Below are 21,075 nucleotides of genomic sequence, written 5' to 3'. Positions count from 1 at the left end.
CAACGGACATTTGGCAATGCAATCACGCGTTCCTCCACAAGCGTCCGTTGCGTCTCACGGCATGCCGCTGCCACTGGAGCTGGCTAGCAGGACCGAGACCGCCTCCCGTTCCCGTTCCCAGTCGGCTTCCAGGCTCAACCAGCGCCAGACGCAGGGACCTGGTCCGTCCATGGTCTCAAGCCCATCTAGGGCCACATCTCCACCTTTGCTCATGCGAAGGAAGACATCAACACCGTCCACCCCACCCCATGGATTGACTACCAGATCGATTCCTAGGAGCGGGACCGTCTCATCACAACCGACACAGCTGATGGCGGACCGCGAGAGCTTGCTATTGGCTCAGATGCAGCGACACAATGAGCTGATAATGCAGGCTCACGGTGAGCCGAGGATGTCGGCCCCGATGTCGGCAGCGGCAGCATCGAACGGTCTAAGAGAACTGAAGATGTTGCCGATGCCTGCGTTCGGTGCCGCTTGACGGCGCGAAGACATCAGAATATGGCACAAAAGGTAGCGAGTCCCATTGCGATGGGCCCGGCGTCCATCGAGTCAGCTTGCGAATGTGACATGCGAGCTGCGAGACGCGTAAAGTAAGAGTTATCGTATGCAGATTGTATTTTGTCGATTGGAGCAAAGGGCTGTGGCGTTCAGATGATAACGGCTGGTTCATTCGCAGAGGATGGAAGACTTGCCGAGTCATCCTGGGTCGGCTTGATTACACAGTAGATATTTAATTAGGTGCCTCAGCAACGCAGAATATGATAAAGAAGTGGTGGTACAACAATACTTGCAATACTATGCGATACTAGTACCTCGAAGATGGGGTTAGCGTTGAGAGCCGACGCGTCGATCGGCTCAGCACAGCTTCGTACCTGCACCTCATGTCGCTCTTCTCTCTTCATCCCTAGGACTGTAGAAAGCTGTAGTCTTCTATGCTCGGATCGCGTAGCCATCTATCTGTACAAGCCGGACTCTCGTTTGGGCGTCCACATATATTGCGGCTCGACGTGAAAGGCAAGCCTGGTGCCGTCGGGCACACATCGGAATTAGGCCCCCATTCCCCCTTCTACTTGGCAGTATAAGAACTCGTGCATTGCTTCGATGTTTTTCAAAGGGCTGCGCAGCTGACGCAATCATTCGACTTCTCGCATCTGGGCTAAGGTCATACCACGAAGGCGCATCTCGCTGTTTGCGAACGTTGGGGAGTATGTGGTAACCAACGTTCGCCAAGCCTGACCTTTATCCTGCTTATATTGCCCTACCGCTCGCGCCCCTTGGATCGTCATTTTCGATCTTGGGGGAAGTTGGGCGCACCTGTTGCCATTGATACAAGCTCTTCTATCAATTCGAGCGGCCGGGAGTGGCGTACATGATGGCTACGGTCAAGCACCCGCAGCACGCGCCCACAGACGGGTCGTATTACGACCTCGGCGAATACGAACGCGCCGCAACTACCAACAGCTCAGAAGCAAAGACATGGTTCGACCGCGGCTTCCGTTGGCTTTTCGGCTTCAATCACGAAGCTGCAGCTGAATGCTTCGAGACAGCGATTGCCCACGACCCCGGTTTCGCACTGGCCCACTGGGGCGTCGCTTATGCCCTCGGCCCCAACTACAACAAGCCGTGGTCGTTCTTTGGAACCGAAGAGCTTCAGCAGACGGTCGAGAAGACGCGGTCCGAAGTCCTTCGGGCGATTAAGACCGGTGCCAATGCTACACCAGTTGAGAGAGCCATCATCGATGCCATTCAGTATCGTTATCAGGCGGATAAACCGCCGAGCGATTGCGCAATCTGGACTGCCGACTACGCTGATGCGATGGGCAAGTGCTACGCGGCCCACAGCGAAGACCTAGATGTCGCATTCCTCTACGCCGACGCGCTCATGAATCTGACTCCGTGGGCTCTCTGGGACATCCGGACTGGCGAGGTGCCGGAAGGCGCTCGGACGCTCGAGGCCAAGAAAGTCCTGGATAAGGCCCTCACTCTACCTGGTGGGCACCAGCATGGCGGCCTGCTACATCTGTACATCCACTTGATGGAAATGTCTTTGAAACCCGAGGAGGCGTTGCCGTTGGGTAATCGACTGCGCGGCCTCTTGCCTGATGCTGGACACCTCCAACATATGACCACGCATTTGGATCTCCTGTGCGGAGACTACGCGAGCGCCGTCACATGGAACGCCAAGGCGCTTGAGGCGGACGACAAGTACATCCAGTACGCGGGGACCAACAACTTCTACTCGCTCTATCGATCGCACGACTACCACTTCTTGATTTATGCCTCCATGTTCAGCGGAAAGTACACAGCGGCAATCACGGCGTGCGAGAACATGGAACAGTCCCTCCCCGAAGAGCTCCTGCGCATTGAAACACCTCCAATGGCAGACTGGGTCGAAGTAGCCATGAGCTTCCGCTACCACGTCTACATCCGTTTCGGCAAATGGCAAGAGATCCTCGACCACCCGCTCCCTCACGACCAAGGACTCTACGCCGCCACAACAGTCATAGCACACTACGCCCGAGGCGTCGCGTACTCAGCCCTCGGCCGCATCGAGGAAGCCGAGGCTGCGCGCGCCGCGTTCCAGGCCGCGTCCGAGCGCATGCCCGAGTCGCGCATGCTCTTCAACAACTCGTGCGCCGACATCAACCAGATCGCCGCGCGCATGCTCGACGGCGAGCTGGAGTACCGCAAGGGCAACATCGCCGCCGCCTACCAGCACCTCCGCGACGCCATCCACATCGACGACACCTTGCCCTACGACGAGCCCTGGGGCTGGATGCAGCCGACCCGACACGCATACGGCGCCCTGCTCCTCGAACAGGGCCACGTTGAGGACGCGGCTGAGGTCTACAAGGCCGACCTGGGCTACGATGACACGCTGCCGCGCGCCCTGCAGCATCCCGACAACTTGTGGTCGCTGCACGGGTACCACGAGTGTCTTGACACGTTGGGGAGGGCGGAGGAGGCGGAGGTGATCGCGGGGAAATTGCGCGAGAAGCAGGCGGTGGCGGATGAGCCGATTAAGGCGTCTTGCTTCTGTAGGTTGGAGACTGCCGAGGGGGAATAGCATCGGTGCTGCCGCTCTGGGGGAAAATACAGAGTTAGAGTCGATGGGGAGCTGGGTATGGTCGATAGAATGTCGGCATCCTCGCAGTTCTCTCCATCATTCGTCCTAAAGGGTGCGTGCGTGGCCTGCCAAACCACCATTCTTTTCGTTTTCCTTCCAGTTGTGTAGAGCAAGCACGTTTAGCTTTTTCTTCATCCCAGCTTGAACATGCGTGGATCAGTTGCTGCTGCTGCGATCGAGGCTGCTGCCATGCATTTGATCGAGTCTTGTTCAGGCAGGACCCCAGGGGGGTTTATAATAGCCAAACCAAGTCTCAATGCTGGGGTACCGTGGAGATAAAGATCAGAATCGTGTGTTTCGCTGTACGTTCTTGTAGCGAGCGATGCTACGAGCTGGTGGCGAGTCTACTCCGGGGGCTGGAAAAGGGGGGTCATGTGGCGTTCGTGCCTGGTAAAGGGTTGAGGTTGGATGAAGCTAGAGAAAGGTGGATCATGTTGGTGCGTGTAGCAGTGCTGATGGTGAAACTCATGGTACCAAGGGATAGGCAATAGATAGGCAAATACATGCAATGATGATATTTTTTTTTCGAGATCTAGCCACGTAAGGAGTCTCGACCTTGTACTTTTTTTTTGTAAAGAGGTCGTCGTGAACGATATCTGTTGAGGTTTCCGTTGGATTGGGACGCAGCACATGTCGTGTCCAGTGCAGCCGCTTGCAAAAATGATCTTGTTGAACCAGGGTCGAGGGTGCGATGTTTTCAATCGAGGCCGAATAAATGAGAACAGCTTTTCAATTGCTTCTGCTGGCTCTTACTCTCATCCTTACATCAATCAGGCACACGGCCTGCACACCGCCCTGAGACACTTTGTGTTGCCTCTCCGGGACAAGTGCAAATGTTTACAATAGATAGTGAGTACATCTCAGCACAAGTAACTAGTACTTGTGCAGGGAACCCTTCCGTTGGGACAATAGGAAATGGTCGGAGCTGAATCAGCAATGGAAGATTCACGTGGCGAGGAGATTGAAGTTCATCTACGCATGGTATCAAGCTATGACACTCAGCAGACCTTCGTTGAGCGTCGATCGAGAAACACTACAATGGGCAGCGCAAGTGGCAAGATGTCGTGTGTTATCATTGCTAATCTACATGATTCAAGCTGCGTTGTATCGTTTCCTTGAGCATTTCGGCCGAAATCGTAGTCTCTGGTCGAAAAAGCTGTGTGCTTATACATGGTTACCCTCGACGAGGATATGGTCACAGCGAGGGCCGAAGCGTAGACTTATCATGAGCCTTTGCGGCCCGAGCCACCTACACCCGGTTGTTGCCCCTGTACTCCACGGTGACCGTCTTAGTCTGCCAGATACCCTTCTCGCTGTGGTCGTCGTCAGCACCCGCATCACTGGCATTGCCTCTGACCTCGTTGGTATTTGCATGGTAACCGTCTTTCTTTGCTCCGCGCAGGACGCCCTCCAATTCGACATCGTCCATATCCCTGCTCGAGTCCATGCGGCCATAGTGGTTGCGGCTTCCCAACTTCGACCCGTTGCCCGAGGGGTAGCTGCCACCCTTATAGCCGTGGTTCTTGTTGGGTGCATAGTTGCTCTCCTCGAAGAAGGAAGGGAAAAAGTGCCGCAAGAAACTGCGCAGGGAGGGAAGTGAGGTGGTGATGACGACGAGATTGGCTTCGACGTTGCTATGCAGTTATGTCAGTAAGGTGTTGCGGGCCACAATAGTAACGAATAGAAACATACATCCAGACGCAGGGGATCGACACCACGTGTGTTTGATCAAAGTTCTTCACCATAGGCACCTGAAGATGTTAGTGAACGAGCGGAAGTCGGGCAGCCTTCTGAGGCAGCTTGCATGGATACGTAATACTCACCATGTACACAAGGCGGACAATAGAGGTTACAAAGGTGGCCGAACCAACTGCGAACATGCAGAGCACGGCAATCTTTTGTGTTCTGCGCATCTGGAGGCCAAGCACAACCGGGATGGGTATCGTGAGGATGATAAAGTCCGTTATGCAATTGACGGCAGCCGTGGCCAGATAGATTGCAGCCTTGTCAATGCATTTGAAGTCGGTGATGCTGAGATCCCAATTGGCAGAGATGGGTTGGCAGGGGAAGATCAGAGCGAATATAATGCCCAAGCTGTAGCTCGCGACGATGCCCATGACGATGTAGACGCAGACTTTGAACCACGGCAGCTTGGAAAGACGGTGATATAAGAGCAGGATCGAGATCTTAGCAAATCCAAGACAGGGCACGTATAGTATACTGGCCACCATGATGAGCTGTTGGAACAGTCAGACGGCTTCGCATCGAGCATTGGTATTTTGATACGTACGATGTTGAAAAATTGATACTTTTCGAACGGCATTTCAAAAGCATGTACTCCAGAGATCTTGGACACCCATAAATCTATAACAGGTCAGCTGTGGCTCACTGCTTCTTCCCGGTGGCAACGTACGCAAGAGAATGGTCTGGGTACCCAAGCCGAATAGCTGGATAGGTCAGCCAATGGAAAATTACCTCGGGGGTGATAGCATACAAATGATAGGACGACTGCCACTGATTGGAAAGTTAGCATGATACGTGATAAAGGGAGGATTTCTGATACCATCTTCAAGGCCGATGTTTCTTGTGATTCTTGCACGGGTATAGAGCCGCAGAGCAAGGAAGGTTGCTGCCAGGGCTATACCGAAGCCCGTAACAAAATAGCCAGCGATGGCGCCCACCTGGGGCGGGTTCTCAAAGTTCACCTCATACCCCTCGGGGGCTGGCAGAACAGTAAGGACACCATCGGTCATAGACATTTTTGCAAAGTAATATCAAAATGGTGCCAGACCGTGAATATAGGGGAGGAGAACTGGAAATGTGAGGGCCGGAGGCTAGCTATGGTATAAGTACACACAAGAGTAGTTGCAGGTCATAGTCCCTTGATAATGAAAGAAACTTGTTCTTGTGTAGTCTTTGGTACCTGACATACCGGCAGCTCCCTAGACTCGTTCGAGGCTCCGTCTCCTCTGCTGTAACGGCCGCATCCATGATCGTCGGAGATCGACAGGCACTTGCGCCGTTCAAAGTGATCCGGTGGGCTGGGGACAGTTCGAAGAGACCTGTCAAGTCACGGGAAATAATGGGGCGAGCCTGTAGCGGCGAAGACAATGCTCCGTGAAGGGTTCAGGCGAGACAGGCCAACGGTCGCAGCACCGCAGAGATCGACACACGTCAAAGAGCTTGAGTCTTCCTTCGAGGGCGTGATTTTCCGATTGTGGATAGCACGCTCGTGCGAGGATTGCGCCGACGGCCAGGAAGCAGCCTCAGCGGAAGAATGGCTCCGTCGTGCGCCCCCCAGTGGATGCAGTTTGAGGCGGCAACCAATGTTGCAGCTCGCAAAGCATCGATCGATATCTAATCGACTCGTCAACATACGCGAACCAGCCACACCAAGGCAATCTCTGCAGGCAGTTCTGCCAACTCGCCTGATACTCCATTCTCACGCCACAGACGAGAATAGCAGTAGTACACAGCGTATTCAGTTTTCATCGTTTACTCTCCCTCAACTGTGGTGCTGAAGAATGCACATTTTTCCGAAGCATATCCGAGTCAGGCCTTCCGTTGATGTGTTCGGAAGCTCTCACTAGCAAGGGAGACCCTGTTTGAGACCGGATTGCATGTCCACCAGGATGGCCTTGCTCTCATCGTCTTCCGGAGGAACGAAAACGGCATCGAGGCTGCTTGGCCAGGTGCGTGGGCATGCCCAGTGACTCTGCGGATACCAAGTAGCTCGTGGGAGATGGGCTGACACACGGAATGGGTACAGGACATTGAGTTTGAGTTGGAACACAGCGTGGGCTTGTCACAACCCCGGTCAAGTTCCCTGTCACGTTCCTGTGAAGTCCCAACTCCCCTGGCCAAGGTGGATCGGACCGTTCGCCGCCAAGGCAAATCCTCACCCATCGCTGCAGATCTTCCCCTTCCTCTGCAAGTCTGCTTCTTGTCCGCAGCACCGGATCCTGGTCTCTGCATCAAGCTATTTTCTCCGCTGTTTCGCTTCACTTGGTCTCAAAATGCGCGTGGTTCACCTCCCTCGGATGAAGGTGCTCCTCCCAGATTTCGAGTCGCGTCTCGCGGCTCACGATTCGCTTGGCGATGGACCTTGATCTCGGGACTGTTCTCGTCGACGACGAAATTTTCCTTCTGGTCCACAACCTCTGCTCAAGCTCCTGTCTTACTGTGCACGCTAGGAAGTGAGATGCTTGGAGGCGCAGGCGGAGGTGAAGTCTATCTCCGTCAACTTTGACGGTCTTCGAGAGCATAATCCATCCCGGGTCCGCTCGTGCACCGGCTGTCGTGTATCGCGAGCTAGCGACCTTCCCCGCGGCGCCTTTCGCCAGGGTATCGAGTGCCACAGTGATGGGTCTGCCAATGAGACCAGTCTTGGGTGGATCCCTGGGATCCGGCATTGTTATCTCGCTTTGGAAGGTCGAGAACTTAGTACGGAGTGCTGGTGGCAACCTCTTGCATCTTGCCCAATTCGAGTCAGTGCCTTCAGGGATACCACAAGCACACAGTGCTAGGGCGAATAGCCCTCACAATGTTGGCACGCTACGAACCTGTGCCCCTGCCACGGAAAGGAAAGGTTCCTGGCGATCATTATTGGCAACAAACCTGTCTTCAAGTGCAGCTCTTCGGACCTATCTTTTCTACCTGTCGTGCACACTCAACTTGAAACATACGGACTTGCCCTACTTCGAGCCAGCATGAAGACCCCATCGAAACTGGCGCTGTCAGCGCTCGTTGCCTTTAGTGCGAGTGCGACTGCATCCTGGCAGGACGCTGGAGAAGGATCTCAGCACTGTGTAAGACCCAACTGCCGACCCTTGGTGACCCGCGCACAGACTGATCTCTCCAGTGTCAAGCCTTGGCCGATGCAGGCCTTGGAGACCGATTGATCCTACCTGACACTGCCGACTACGAAGACAGGGTTGATGTCCACTGGTCCTTAGCTGCGCGACTCACGCCCTACTGCTTCGTTCGACCAGAGACGGCTGGTGAAGTTGCCAAGGTCGTGAACACGCTGGTCGAGGCCAACAAGACCTCGCCATGCCAGTTTGCCATCAGATCAGGGGGCCATACCACCTGGGCTGGCTCAGCCAACATCGAGGATGGCGTGACGGTCGACCTGGGCTATATGAATAGCACCACCTACGTAAGTTTTGTGCCTCTGCAGTGACGGGTCCTGGCCTGCATCCTTGGACACGCGGGGGAAGAGCCAAGCTCTGGTGTTCACTTCGGACCAACGCTTGCAGACTCGTTGCCCCGGACATCCCAGCACCAGTACAGGGTCAGCGTTACTAACAGCTGTAGAACGCCGAGAACAAGACTGCATCCGTACAACCTGGTGCCCGGTGGAAGGGTGTCTACTCCACGCTCGATGCCCTTGGGATAGCTGCTGCCGGAGGTCGCGCATCTACTGTCGGCGTTGCAGGTCTAGCTACCGGTGGAGGCAACTCGTTTTATGGCGCTCGCGAAGGTTTTGTCTGTGACAACGTGGTTCGTTTCGAGGTATATTCCCCACCACTGTCCTCGTAGACACTTGCTGATGCATCCTAGGTAGTGCTGGCCTCTGGTGAGATTGTCGAGGCAGACAGGGACAACAATGTCGACCTGTGGCAGTCTCTGAAAGGCGGTTCTAACAACTTCGGCATTGTAACACGCCTGGATCTTGCCACACTCGAGGGTATCGATCTGTGGGGAGGTGTCGTGACTTACTCCAATGACACCACCAAGCAGCAGATCCAAGCCATGTACAATTTTGGCGAAGAAGCCACAAATGACCGCTACGCTAGCGCCATCACGATTTGGCAGTATTCCACGACTACCGACACCAACATGGTCATCAATGCCTACGATTACACCAAGCCAGTGGCACGAGCTCCCATCTTCGACGAGTTCCTGGCTATCCCTGGCAACACATCCGACAGCTTGCGGTTCACTAACATGACGGATCTGACCATCGAGCTCGAACAAGCTGAAGGCTTTCGGTAAGTAATCACTACATAGATTCCTTCAAAAGTAGCTGATCATCCGCAGCGATTCTTTCTTCACCCTGACCTTCAAGAACGACATTCGTGTCATGGAGAAGGCCATTGAGCTCCACCACCAGTACTTGGAAAGACTCAAGGCTGCAGACATCAAGGGCAACTGGACGCTACAAGACATGTTCCAGCCAGTCCCCACATTCTTCGCCGAACATGGTGAGGAGAAGGGCGGCAACGTTCTGGGCCTTGGACGCTTCACCGACAACCTGCAATGTGAGTATTTCTCCACATGTCCCCCGAGACCTTCGGCTAACCATTTGGCAGTATGGCAGACCTACCTCGCGTGGGAAGACGCGGCGCAAGACGACATGTTCCACTCGTGGGGCATGGAATACATCGCCGAGCTGGACGAGTTCGCCAAGTCCGTCGGCGCAGATAACTCATGGATCTATCTCGACTACGCCTACAAAACACAGGACCCCCTCGCCAGCTATGGAGAGGAAAACCTGCAGAAGCTGCGTGATGTCTCCAAGAAATACGACCCGGAGGGCGTGTTCCAGACCATGGTCCCTGGCGGCTTCAAAGTGTCCAAAGCTGGCAAGCCTGAGCAGACGCGAGGCTCTAAGAAGATGCGGAAGCGAGAGTTGTAAGCGAATATGGTCGCTTGGAATGCATATACAGCATGACTTTGTCGGTCTCATGACTTTGACAAGGGTCGCGGGCTCTACCAGCAAGCTGCTTGTATTATCCAAGCAGTAATACGAGGAATTTTCTCCAAAATTTGGGTACCTGTTCAGCCCCTTTCGGATCCTGCCTCGGATAAGTGAAGCCTTGTTCCTTCTATTCAACCATTCATCTCGCGTCTCTCGGTCAAGCTAACAAACCGGAGCCGAGAGACAGACGCCCCTCTTCCCCAGGCGAATCCCCATGCCAAGCCATTGATGGGTGGAGAGTGCCTCCACCTCCTCCACGCCAAGGGGCCGGCAGATGGCTCATATCCTGCCGAACACGAGCACTGACCATCAATGGACTCCGATCCTGATTTCCTGTTAGCGAAGGATGGGACTTGTTTGTTGGAGAAGCTGTCTGGGGCAGGCCTGGGCAAGAACGCCGCCGAATATATAACAGGCCACGCAGACCGCTCGCGTTTGCCCTCCCCGGCGGCTGGCCAGCAGGAAGCTCACCGACCCCGGACACAGGACGCATTCGGAACTCTTGAGCACTCCACTGGAGCTCTTTTGATCTCAGACCCTTTCCCTTTTTGCTTCCGACGAGAAACCGTCGACATGGCCTCCGCCGCCGCGGAAGAGAACCTCAACGCAGCCGGCAAGCTGGACGCCGAGATCGTGCACGCCGAACGCATCGTCGCCGAAGACGAGATAACCAAGACTGAAGACCATGGCATGTCGCCAGCGGAGATCCGCAAGTTCACGCTCAAGCAAGACTGGCGCGTCCTTCCTATGCTCGGAGTCATCTACGCCGTGTCCATCATCGACAGGATCAACGTACGTATATGTAGTTACCTTTCCCCTCCATGCCTTATCATTCCAGCCACACCCCCATCTCGCTCTCCCAATCCAAAATCACACACACACACAAACTAACACCCGCTTCCCTTCCTTCTCAAACAGATCGGCTCCGCCAAAGTCCTCGGCATGACCGAAGACCTCTCCCTGGGCAGCGGCCCCCGCTACAGCATCATCCTGATGCTCTTCTTCCCAGCCTACGCCCTCAGCGACGTCCCCTCCAACTGGCTGCTCACCTACATCTCCCCCCGCTGGTGGCTCCCCTTCCTCATGTTCAGCTGGGGCGCCACCCTCTGCGGCATGGCGTTCCTGCACAACTGGCAGGTCATGGCGTTCTTGCGCTTCATGCTCGGCGCCTTCGAAGGCGGCGTCTTGCCCGGCGTGACCTTCACCATCGCGTGCTGGTACACCAAGGCCGAGCTGCATAAGCGGATCGCCTTTGCGTACGGCTTGGGCATCGTGGCCAGCGCGTTTGCGGGGATCTTGAGCTATGGGCTGGGGCAGATGGACGGTGTTAGGGGCATGAGGGGGTGGCGGTGGGTGTTTTCGGTATGTGCTTCTTTTCTTTAGTCTCTCTCCCTTTCTCAGCAGTGCCCCGTTCCGCGCGTCCCCTACGCCCCCCCCCCCCTCCCTTAATAAAAATGGCGTTCACTGACACAAGCCGAATAGATCGAAGGCGGCGCCACCATGTTCCTCGCCATCATCGCCCCCCTACTCCTCCCCTCCTTTCCCGAGAAAGCCAAGTGGCTCAAGCCGCGCCAGAAAATCTACCTGTTTCAAAAGCTGCAGCGCGACCACGGGCAGTACGAGACGGAAAAAGTCGGCCCCCGCACCGTGTTGCATGTCAGCAAGGACGGGTTGCTGTGGTTGCAAGGAAGCATCTACATGTTTTGCGTGGGCACGGCGAACGCGACGGCTTTCTTTGCGCCTACGATCATTACGGTGAGTTTCGGAGCTTCTTCTCTTTATTTATTTTTTGTGCTCGTGATGGGCGGCGGTGGGGGAGGAGGAGGTGATGTTCAGCGGTGTGTGAGAGTGAGCGGCGAGTCACCACCAATTGGGGAGCAGAAGAGGAGGGATTGGTTTGAGAAGGAGATGATTCATTCCACTTTCTCTACCTGGTGATGAGGAATGAGACAACTCGAGAGACGCTCGCTAGAAAACCGACGACACAAAAGTCCTACAAGTACACTGACTGACACCTTCTTTCACAGGGCCTCGGCTACTCCGGCCTCGACGCCTCGCTGCGCAGCGGCTACCCCTTTTTCCCCGCGCTCGGCGGCCTCATGATCACCTCGTACATCTCGGATCGCTACCAGGCGCGTGCGACCGTCTGTCTGGTGAACACGTTGATCATGATGATTGGCTTTATCCTCATCCGAGCCGACGCCGGTTTCAGCAATGAGGTGCGCTACCTCGGCCTCTTTTTCGCCACCATGGGCGTGCACTGGTAAGTCGCCCATTGATTTCTTCGTTTTGTTTTCTCTTCTTGTTCTTCCATCCTTGCAGATGCCGAAAAAGTTTTCTCCAGCTGACGATGCGCTGTGATAGCAATGTACCCGCTCTTCTAGCATTCAACCAGAGCAACACGCTTGGCACCGCCAACCGCGCCGTAAGTAGCGGCATCCTCATTGCGTGCGGCGCCGTGGGCGGCATCATTGGGAGTCTGATTTTCCGCGGCGAGGATGCCCCTACGTACGGGCCGGGTATCTACACCACCATCGGCATGTGTGTGTATATCTGGTGCGTGTTGGTGATCCTGATCGTCGTTTTCAAGCGGAAGAACAAGCTCCTCGCGCAAGGAGGCCATGTTCCTGGTGCGCCGGAAGGCTTCCGGTTCAGCCTGTAGAGGTTTTGCCGCAGAGCTGATAGAGGAGGGAGAGAGTGCCCTAGGACCAACTTTTCGTCACAAGTCAACGGCAGCGCAAATTTTACACTCGAAGAGCTTAGACGCCACGGCTCTCCCTCCGCATAGCAGCGTTGTCATCGTAGCTGCTGAGGTACATCAGATGATCCGGATCCTGGCTCGGTGGCGTGTTCATAGCCTTAACCTTGTCCACATTGACCAGCACCAGCGGATCATCCGCGGCGGTGCCGGGATGCACCTCAAACACGTACTTCTCACTGAGCTTCTTGCCCTGCCTAGCCGCGCCAATGAGTTTCGAAAGGTCGATTTCTCCCTTGGCGCTTTGCCGCTGTAGACTTGTGCGTGATGCCGTGCGGTGTAGCTTGAGCTCCTCCGCAGTGGGCGGGATGGTGTCCTCGTTCGTGGGGATAATGGGTGCAGGCGGCTTAGTTTCGCGCTTGATGACGCTCATGGCTCGGCTGAGGAAGCCTGGCTGCGGTGGTGATTTTGCCTTCTTCTCCCTCTTGACGGCGCGGCGGCGCATTCGTAGGTGGAACAGCTTGCGCACGGGCGTCATCGCGAGCAGGAACCATCGGTCTGGGAAAGTTCGCACCAGGGCGCCGAGTGGGAGGGTCAGCACGCCGAGGATGATCGACGCCGCCCATTGAGTGCCAGTGGGGCGTGCAGTCTGGAATGCGTTTCCGCCGAACATAACGATGAGCGTTTGTCCGGTAACGGTGACGACTTGGACAAAGAAAAACCATGGATTGCGGTGCATGCCTTCGAAAATGTTGAAGCGCGAGTCGGCCATTCTTGAATTCCACTGGTTGAACAGCTGGAGCCAGATGTATGTGTTGAAAGCTGTGGTCTGGAGTTGTCGTTGTTCGTGCTCGGTGCCGGAGGCCCAGAAGTGGCGTCCTGCGTAGTGAAGGACGAAGATAACCCCCATTTGATACAAAGTCTGCGCAATGATCATCTTCCACATGGCCACTGTGATGATGGCTTGCCCTCGTGGTTCGGGTTTGCGCTGAAGCACACCTCGGGTTGGGTAGTCAGTAGCAAGAGATAGGGCTGCGAAGGTATCCATGATGATATTGACCCAAAGGAGCTGTACGACAGTAAACACAGCTTCGTCCACCTCACCAACGAGAGCTGTGACGGCAGTGAGGAGACCTGCTGAAAAGTTGATTGTCAGCTGGAACTGGAGGAATTTCTTCACTGCGTCGTTGACTGTACGCCCCCACTGCACTGCACGGACGATCGATGTGAAGTTGTCGTCCATAAGAATGATGGATGAGGCTTCCTTTGCGACTTCGGTCCCCGCGATACCCATAGCAAAGCCAACGTCGGCTGCCTTCAAAGCCAAGGCATCATTGGTGCCGTCACCAGTGACGGCCACAATTTCCTTTTGAGCACGAAGCCTATACACCAATACCCGCTTGTCCTCGGGCGATGAGCGAGCGAGCACTTGCAGTCGTGGCACAATCATGTCGAGTTGAGCTGGGGTCAGCTTTCGAAACGTAGGACCATCCATCGCGATTCCTCCCGGCGTGTAAATGCCACAATCTTTAGCAATTGATATCGCGGTTGAAGGGTTATCTCCAGTGACCATACGGACAAATACGCCAGCCTTCTGACATTGGCGGACTGAGTCGATGACATCCGGGCGTAGGGGATCCCGAAGACCGACGATGCTGGCCAAGGTCATATCCTGAAAGATGTGGTCCAGTCTTAGGTGGTCGGTGGTTCCCGGCGTTGACGTCTCGTGCGGTGGCGGCCATGAATCAAAGTCGCGATAGGAAAGCGCTAGGACTCGGAGAGATCGATGAGCTAGCCGGCTGATGTGCTCATGCAGAAGTTCGACGCTGCTCTGATCCAAAGCTGTCACGGAAAGCCCGGAGGCCGACTGCTCTAAGGTATTCGTACAACGGGACAGGACAATTTCTGCAGCTCCTTTGGCAAACATACGGAACTTGCCATTGGGGAGCTCGACGATGGCCGCCATGGATTTCTGGGTGGACTGAAACGGGAACAAATGGACAGTCTCCATAGAATTCCGAGCTGCCGTCAGTTCTTGAAGGCCAAATCGATCCGCGGCGAATTGAACAAGAGCTTTCTCGGTGCTCGAACCCTGGAGTTCCATTTTGTCCGTACCCTTGTCGGTCGCCGTCGTATTCATGTAGATGGATGCATTTAACAGCTCCCGTACCGCGTCTCCGAGAGAAGAGATTAAGGCCATTGGCTGAACGGCAGTTCTATCGTAGACTGGAGCCGTCGGATCGTTGCCATCTGCGGGGCCTAGCTGTTCGAGATCTTCATAGTCTTGATTGAGTCCGACCCTGCATGAAACAACCGTCATCTTGTTCTGTGTAAGCGTGCCGGTTTTATCGGAGCAGATGGTAGTTGCGTTGCCCATGATTTCGCATGAGCGGAGAAGCCGGACGAGATTGTTATCCTTCAACATTCTGGTTGTTGCGAAGGCGAGAGCGAGAGTCACTGCCAGCGCGAGGCCCTCAGGGACACCAATAACAACCATAGTGACGGACAACATGAACAGCTCTAGAAACTCTTCGCCTTTCGCTCTTGGCCCGCCCTCAATGGAGTCCAGTCTTACGAGGAAGCGAACAAGTAAGATAAAAAAGAAGAGGACACCAAACAGGGCACCAAAGAGGAGAATGTACTTGGCAAGCGATCCAAGTTTCTGCTGCAGAGGGGTGACTTGAGGCTCGTCGCGCAGAGACATCAGTACACGGCCATAGCTCGAATTGACGCCTACCGAGGTAGCAACGAAGCTACCGACACCGTTGGCAACCTTGCTGCCGCTCAGGATGAACGGATCGATGTTGGTAGGTCGTAGCGCTGCCTCGGACGGGTGAGGATCCGTGAAAGGGGTCTTTTCGATGAGGTCGCTTTCTCCAGTAGTTGACGACTCGTCGGTCTCAATATCGAATCCTTCGGTGAGGATTCCATCAACAGGCACAATGTCTCCGGTCTCGAAACGGACGACGTCTCCGACAAGGATGTCATTACTGGAAATGTGGTTGATTTTGCCGGATCGCACAACATTGACAAATTTCTCGTCTTTCTTTCTGTTGAGTTTTTCGAATTTGCGATTTTTCTGCCAGTCGTTGGTAGCAGTTGCCATGAGAATGATGAGGATGGCAATAACAATGGTGACGCCTTCCACCCACTCCACGTTGGAGCCCGGCTCCGATGGGTCCACGGATTGGTAAATGCCCAGTGAGAGTGAAATGACGGCGGAAAAGGTGAGTAGGAACATAAGCTTGTCGTTAAAGGCGTCAAAGACCAGTCGAAGGAACGACTTTGATTTTCGAGGTGGGAGCGTATTATCGGAGTAGGCATTCCGGCGGGTAGAGAATCCTTTGTGCTCGCCTTCGCCGAGGTGGATGTGAACAATTGATTGCCTACGTTTTATAGGTTGTGCGGGCGATCCGGAAAGTGGCTGAAGGGAATCCTCGTCGGCGTTGAGGCCGTTCGTCAGGTCTGTCCGGAGGGCGCTTTCGAGTCCAGACAAGCCACCAATCGATCTCAGCTTTTCGATCTGCTTTGAAGACACGAGTTCGTGTAAAAAGTCTGGCGACAGCGCGAAAGTGGACGAAAAGTTCTCGTTGGCGCCATTACCGGTCTCCTCATCTTTGAAGGTCACATGTGACTTCAGGCCTCGTTCGCCTTGTAGTGTACTCGAGTCAGAAGAGGGAGGCCCATTGCTTGTATGCTGGATTTCACTGTCCTTGGACATCGTTGTCAAAGAGGCATGGGGCTTATTAGTCAGGGAGATATCAGAAATCAAGAGCAAGAGGCCTTATGCAAAAGAATCTACGACCCCAGGTGTACGTGTTCGCCCTGCTTGGCAAGCTTCGGTTGAACGGCCTGCATCCTGGGGCGGGACGAGTGTTCTCGTGTGGAGCGCTGGGGGACTTTTGGTAGAGGGCGAGCTTCCTAGGTCTTAGCTGTGTCCACATGGTAACCTGGAGCGGAGCGGAGCTCATCAGCTGGTCAAACTTCGCCATCATGGAACAGGGTTTCGCTGTTTTAGCAGTACTTTTGGCAGCAGTGCCACAACAATAAGAGCTTGGACGGTCGAATTAAGGAGTTGAGACCTCTGCCGTGAAGCCGAACGGAAGACTTGGCAAGCCATTCAAGCATCACAGCGCGGGTCGCCAAGCCATGGTGCTCGTCGTGATTGGCTCGCATCGCCATAGGGCAATGAGGCTGAGCGAGGCTGCGGCCTAGTCGTCGTGGTCTCGTTTTGGCTCTTCGTCGCGACAACGTGCTTGTAATTCGAGCCGATCTAGCGGTTGCTCGTGCAGTTCTCGCTACGAGGCTGTGTCAGTATTGTGCAATTTGTGACAACCGAGTCGTCCAGATGTCTCACGATCCGTCTCGAAGACTTGGTCGGAACGACAGGAAGAGCAGATGTGGATTGGGTGCTTGCGCCTGACCATTGCCCAGGTTGCAGGAGTTTTTGCGCCTCATGATAGTATGTCAGCGGACCCAAGCAACTACGCTGCAGCAACTCATGTCTACTCCAAATGTACATGTTCGTTGAAGGCACTCGAAGGTCAAATGGCAATGATAGTTATATCCTTGGAGGCGGGCTGAATTCAAAAGACCGGGCACGATGTCATTAGAAACCACGCCGCGGTTCCACGCATTGTTCACGCACTATCCAACTTGCCCTTCTTACGCGTGCAATCATGAAATCTCCAGTTCAACAACAGATTCGCCATCGGCTGTAACCTACCTTTCCATCCACACGGTCTCGCATTGCACCGGGCGTGGGCCGAACGCATCGAGTGACCTGCATCCCACCGGTATTCAACGATATCGCGTGCCAAACATGCCCCGCCCACCCACTCTGCCGCCCGCTGCCACAGCATCTGCCCGTGCAGCTCGCGCCGCCTTCTTTTGTGACCTCTGCCAGAAGGGCTACTCACGCATGAACGAGTATGAAGCCCATGAGTCGTCCTACGATCACCAGCACAAGAAGCGGCTAAAGGAAATGAAGGAGATGCAACGCCAGGTTAAGGACAGCGTGCCGCGGAAGGAAGAGAAAGGTCCGCTGATGACTATCAAATTAGGTGGAAACAAGGAAAAGGAGGCTGGAGCCCAAGGGGCCGGTGGTTTCAAAAAGGGCGGATTCAAGAAGATGAACGCGTTTGTGGCGATCGAGGGTGAGGACGATGAGAGCGTCAAGAAGGAAGATGCTCAAGCTCAGGTCATAGCAGAGGCACCATTAGCGGAGGCGGACAGCGACTTTACGGATGAAGATGATTACTACGATCCAAGGCGACCAACGGGTTGTCCGCCTGGGTGCTCAGGTCTTACTGCTGGATAAAGAGGCTTTCCCCGATGTCTCCGGAAGGCTACATACTCGCACCGCGGCCTCACTACCATTCGACGAACTCGACGGGAGGGCTCCTCAAAGCCACAGCAGCAACGGACCCGATGCAAGACTTCAGCATCACGACTCAATGTTCTGCGTCGATGCATTGAAGTCTGGGCTCAATCCTGAGATCAGAGCAAAGCGGCTCCCAGGCCTAGACCAATGATTACCATGGCGGGCTTCACGATTGCGCCTCCGCCCTCTGACGACGTCGCCGCGGCCGTTTCTTCGGAGGTGGCTGATGCAGACTACACTCTGTCAGCCTTGTCTGGAGATCCAAGGGGGACACATATTCAACGTACCTGCTCACTGGCTGAGTCGGTGCCTTCTGCAGCGGCAGAACTTGTCGCCTCTTCGGTGGCCGAGCTTGACGCATCTTCGGTGATGGTGCTTGTCGCGGATGTTGTGGCCGTGCCGCTCTCGGTCATTGTGGTGGTGTCTGTGTCACTCGCTGTGCCGTTCGCTGCCACTGGTGTGGCTTCAAGCCCACATGACTCGGCCGCGGCGGAGACGCTCTCGCCATAGTACCGCCAGATATCGTACTCTTCGGCGCACTCCAGGCACGCTTCGAGGGAGGACGTGAAATTGGAAGACTCGCAGTACTCTGGGGTACGGGCGATGGTAATGACTCCACCTAGGCCGTGTCAGCACCAGTTCATAAGGGCACCAATGCTTTACCTACCGCAATCTGCGTGGCACTCATACTGTGGCGTACCAGGAGCTTGCCTCTTCTCCAGTGGCACAACGTCAGGATAAACGAAAGCTGCCACAAAAGGGCTAAGTGCCGACAGCACCAATAACGAGTGGAACATTCTTACTGATGTAGGCTGTCACAATTCAAAGCTGGTCAAGGCAACGAACGAGTGTTGAGAAGACAGAAAGCCAGACCGACGGGACTGCACAGGTTTAATATCCCAAGTCGAGCTTCGAAGGAGCCCTTCCCTGCACCAAGCCGGCCCTCCATTCTCTTGTTTTCGGCGCGTTCGGCACAACACCAACCCGCCATCCATTTGTGCTAGTACCTTGGCCTCGTGGCTGGAATCTCTCGCGTGCAAATGCCACACCACCTTCTCACTGCCGAGGTAGGAGCTAACGTCAGCCACCAGACCAGTGCATTGCTATCAATGGATGGCGGCTCCGGATCAGGGCGAGCGTTGCTGCGCGCAAGCGAGGCCAAGACGAACAAGGCGGCCCTAGCGCATCTGATTAGATACTGAGAAAATTTCATCTGATTAGATCAGGATCTCTGCCCAATCATCAACACCCAGTGGTCGGAATGTGGGTACACGCTGCTCAAGTAAGACCACCTCTCGAAGAGGGGTCACCAGCACCATGCCCTGAATAGCCTGGCTTGCGCTGTCTGTGGTCGGTTGCGATTGGCAGGTCTACTACCTGTGCTCGTGTTCGGCACGCGTTGTATCGCGAGCAGCCAATGTGAGTCGTGCCCGATGTCGGGGTCGACCCGGCCTCCCCAACCAGGTGCGCTTCAAGCATTGGCAACGGCCGTTTTAACAAGTCACACGTTGCTAACCGTTGCTAATGCGTCCATTCCCGGAACCTCTCCAAGAGTCTGCTGCATTATCTGCGCCTGCCGGTACCGTTGAAGCGCTTGGCTTGACATGAGAAGTTATTCCTTAGTCCATGTCGCCTGGCCTACAAATCCCGCTCCCGTTTCCTGCTCGTGCATTCACAAAGTCATCTGCTGTTCAATCTTTCTTCAATCACGCTGCGTAGAAGAAACTCCATGATGATGTTCCAATCTCTTCCTTCCCTCAAGCACCTTCTGATCTTTTCCTTCCTGGCCACTTCTGCACTCTCACAAGATCATGGCGAAGAGGCTGCTAAAGAGATGGGCCCTGTCGCCTTTATGTGGCCGGCAGACCGCGAGTGGGGTGCCGCACAGGACAATACTGCTCCCTGCGGTTCTTCACAGGGTATTGCGAACAGAACCGAGTTTCCCCTTGGTGTGTGGTCCGACGCTACAAACCGAGACTCGTGAGACCGCTGATACATTAGCAGTAAATGGGCAGGTCGCACTGGTGATGCAAGAAGAGGCATGGCATGTCATGGTGTCTATTGCTCACACGCCCAGTGAGTCGACCTCGACTGCTCACCTCCAATTGCTCACACTTCTTAGATCCGACCTCAAACGACGACTTCGAGCTGCTGATAGACCGCTACCATATTCCAGACGTCGACCCGGGCCATGAGTGCTATCCTCTTCCGCAGAATTTCTCGGACGGAATCCGCGCCGGAGCCAACGCCACTCTGCAGCTAGTTTACTTGGCCGATTTCGACGACCGGGGCGAGAGCAACGGGAACAACGAGACGTTCTATGCCTGCGCCGGTAAGTCGCCAGCAATATATGGGCACCGAACCGGCTGACCTTGCTGCAGATATCACCTTTGTCGAAGTCAGCGACTTCACCTACCAAGTGCCATGCTTCGTAAGTTGCCCGGTTCCACATAGACACAGTGTCAATATCTTGGTGTGCCTTCAAGGGGCCACGTTGAGAGCATCAGGGAACCCACCGTCAATCATGAGGGTGTCTTCCTGCAGCGTATCATCGTACTGGTGGACGGTCCAATGCACGGCCTGCTTGTGCCAGCCCCTGTCCTAACCCCGTCTGCATTTCATTTCTGACCACAGTCGCTAATTCATGCACTCCGACATCTACAGAACGCGACGGTGCCTGAATTCACCCTCCCCTCCGAAGGTGACGACGAAGACAACCAAGACAGCTCTGCTTCCGGCTCAGACTCGGCGTCTGCTTCTCCATCTCCAGCCAGCGGCTCCAGCAGCGGCAGCGGTGGCCTCTCCGGCGGCGCCATAGCCGGCATCGTGATCGGCGTTGTTGCCGGCGTTGGGTTACTGGCTGCCGCAGGTTTCTTCATTTGGCGGCTCCGCAACCAGCGGGAACGGCTTCGCGCGCAGGAGGCCAGTGTTCGCGCGGTGAAGTGGGATCAGGCGGAGCGGCCGAGCACGACGCCCAGCGAGCAGGAAGGCGATGTTGCGCTCCGGGACATTCAGGCCAGAGCTTGAGGTGGCGGGTCGCGATGAGAGGGCGCACGGAGATGAATAATGACGATTGACTTGGGTCTTTCTATATCGTGGATAACGCTGTTGACGTATATAAATGACGCTCATCAAGGCCAGTGAGCCGCACTACCAGTGGTCGA

At 55.1% G+C, this 21,075-nt stretch overlaps 8 protein-coding genes across 8 annotated transcripts; 5 read left to right on the top strand and 3 right to left on the bottom strand.

Annotated features, from left to right (window-relative positions):
- Window positions 1-1,372: 1,372 nt before the first annotated feature.
- On the top strand, window positions 1,373-3,067 carry HMPREF1541_01908 (uncharacterized protein; the record flags this gene model as incomplete). The annotated part of the gene is made up of 1 exon (XM_008716264.1): window positions 1,373-3,067. One exon carries the CDS (start codon window positions 1,373-1,375, stop codon window positions 3,065-3,067), a length of 1,695 nt encoding a protein of 564 aa, XP_008714486.1.
- Window positions 3,068-4,376: 1,309 nt separating this feature from the next.
- HMPREF1541_01907 (uncharacterized protein) lies at window positions 4,377-5,886 on the bottom strand (the record flags this gene model as incomplete). Its single annotated transcript, XM_008716263.1, has 7 exons — window positions 4,377-4,761; window positions 4,820-4,878; window positions 4,951-5,364; window positions 5,418-5,491; window positions 5,541-5,574; window positions 5,622-5,641; window positions 5,691-5,886. The coding sequence occupies 7 exons, from the start codon at window positions 5,884-5,886 to the stop codon at window positions 4,377-4,379; spliced, it is 1,182 nt and encodes a 393-aa protein (XP_008714485.1).
- A 1,950-nt stretch (window positions 5,887-7,836) lies between these two features.
- Window positions 7,837-9,767, top strand: HMPREF1541_01906 (uncharacterized protein; the record flags this gene model as incomplete). Its single annotated transcript, XM_008716262.1, has 6 exons — window positions 7,837-7,935; window positions 7,989-8,285; window positions 8,444-8,641; window positions 8,690-9,120; window positions 9,170-9,390; window positions 9,442-9,767. 6 exons carry the CDS (start codon window positions 7,837-7,839, stop codon window positions 9,765-9,767), a joined length of 1,572 nt encoding a protein of 523 aa, XP_008714484.1.
- A 636-nt stretch (window positions 9,768-10,403) lies between these two features.
- HMPREF1541_01905 (uncharacterized protein) lies at window positions 10,404-12,492 on the top strand (the record flags this gene model as incomplete). The annotated part of the gene is made up of 5 exons (XM_008716261.1): window positions 10,404-10,622; window positions 10,749-11,192; window positions 11,313-11,585; window positions 11,858-12,093; window positions 12,195-12,492. The coding sequence occupies 5 exons, from the start codon at window positions 10,404-10,406 to the stop codon at window positions 12,490-12,492; spliced, it is 1,470 nt and encodes a 489-aa protein (XP_008714483.1).
- A 97-nt stretch (window positions 12,493-12,589) lies between these two features.
- HMPREF1541_01904 (calcium-translocating P-type ATPase, PMCA-type) lies at window positions 12,590-16,249 on the bottom strand (the record flags this gene model as incomplete). Its single annotated transcript, XM_008716260.1, has 1 exon — window positions 12,590-16,249. The coding sequence occupies one exon, from the start codon at window positions 16,247-16,249 to the stop codon at window positions 12,590-12,592; it is 3,660 nt and encodes a 1,219-aa protein (XP_008714482.1).
- Window positions 16,250-17,350: 1,101 nt separating this feature from the next.
- On the top strand, window positions 17,351-17,848 carry HMPREF1541_01903 (uncharacterized protein; the record flags this gene model as incomplete). Its single annotated transcript, XM_008716259.1, has 1 exon — window positions 17,351-17,848. One exon carries the CDS (start codon window positions 17,351-17,353, stop codon window positions 17,846-17,848), a length of 498 nt encoding a protein of 165 aa, XP_008714481.1.
- Window positions 17,849-18,027: 179 nt separating this feature from the next.
- On the bottom strand, window positions 18,028-18,708 carry HMPREF1541_01902 (uncharacterized protein; the record flags this gene model as incomplete). The annotated part of the gene is made up of 3 exons (XM_008716258.1): window positions 18,028-18,144; window positions 18,199-18,530; window positions 18,579-18,708. 3 exons carry the CDS (start codon window positions 18,706-18,708, stop codon window positions 18,028-18,030), a joined length of 579 nt encoding a protein of 192 aa, XP_008714480.1.
- Window positions 18,709-19,643: 935 nt separating this feature from the next.
- HMPREF1541_01901 (uncharacterized protein) lies at window positions 19,644-20,938 on the top strand (the record flags this gene model as incomplete). The annotated part of the gene is made up of 5 exons (XM_008716257.1): window positions 19,644-19,860; window positions 19,916-19,987; window positions 20,034-20,243; window positions 20,293-20,342; window positions 20,576-20,938. 5 exons carry the CDS (start codon window positions 19,644-19,646, stop codon window positions 20,936-20,938), a joined length of 912 nt encoding a protein of 303 aa, XP_008714479.1.
- Window positions 20,939-21,075: the final 137 nt, after the last annotated feature.

Source organism: Cyphellophora europaea, assembly GCF_000365145.1.
Source record: "Cyphellophora europaea CBS 101466 unplaced genomic scaffold supercont1.2, whole genome shotgun sequence".
In the NCBI taxonomy this organism is placed as follows: Eukaryota; Fungi; Ascomycota; class Eurotiomycetes; order Chaetothyriales; family Cyphellophoraceae; genus Cyphellophora; species Cyphellophora europaea.
The sequence above is the reverse complement of the archived record's forward strand: the minus strand, read 5'-3'. Positions and strand labels throughout refer to the sequence as shown.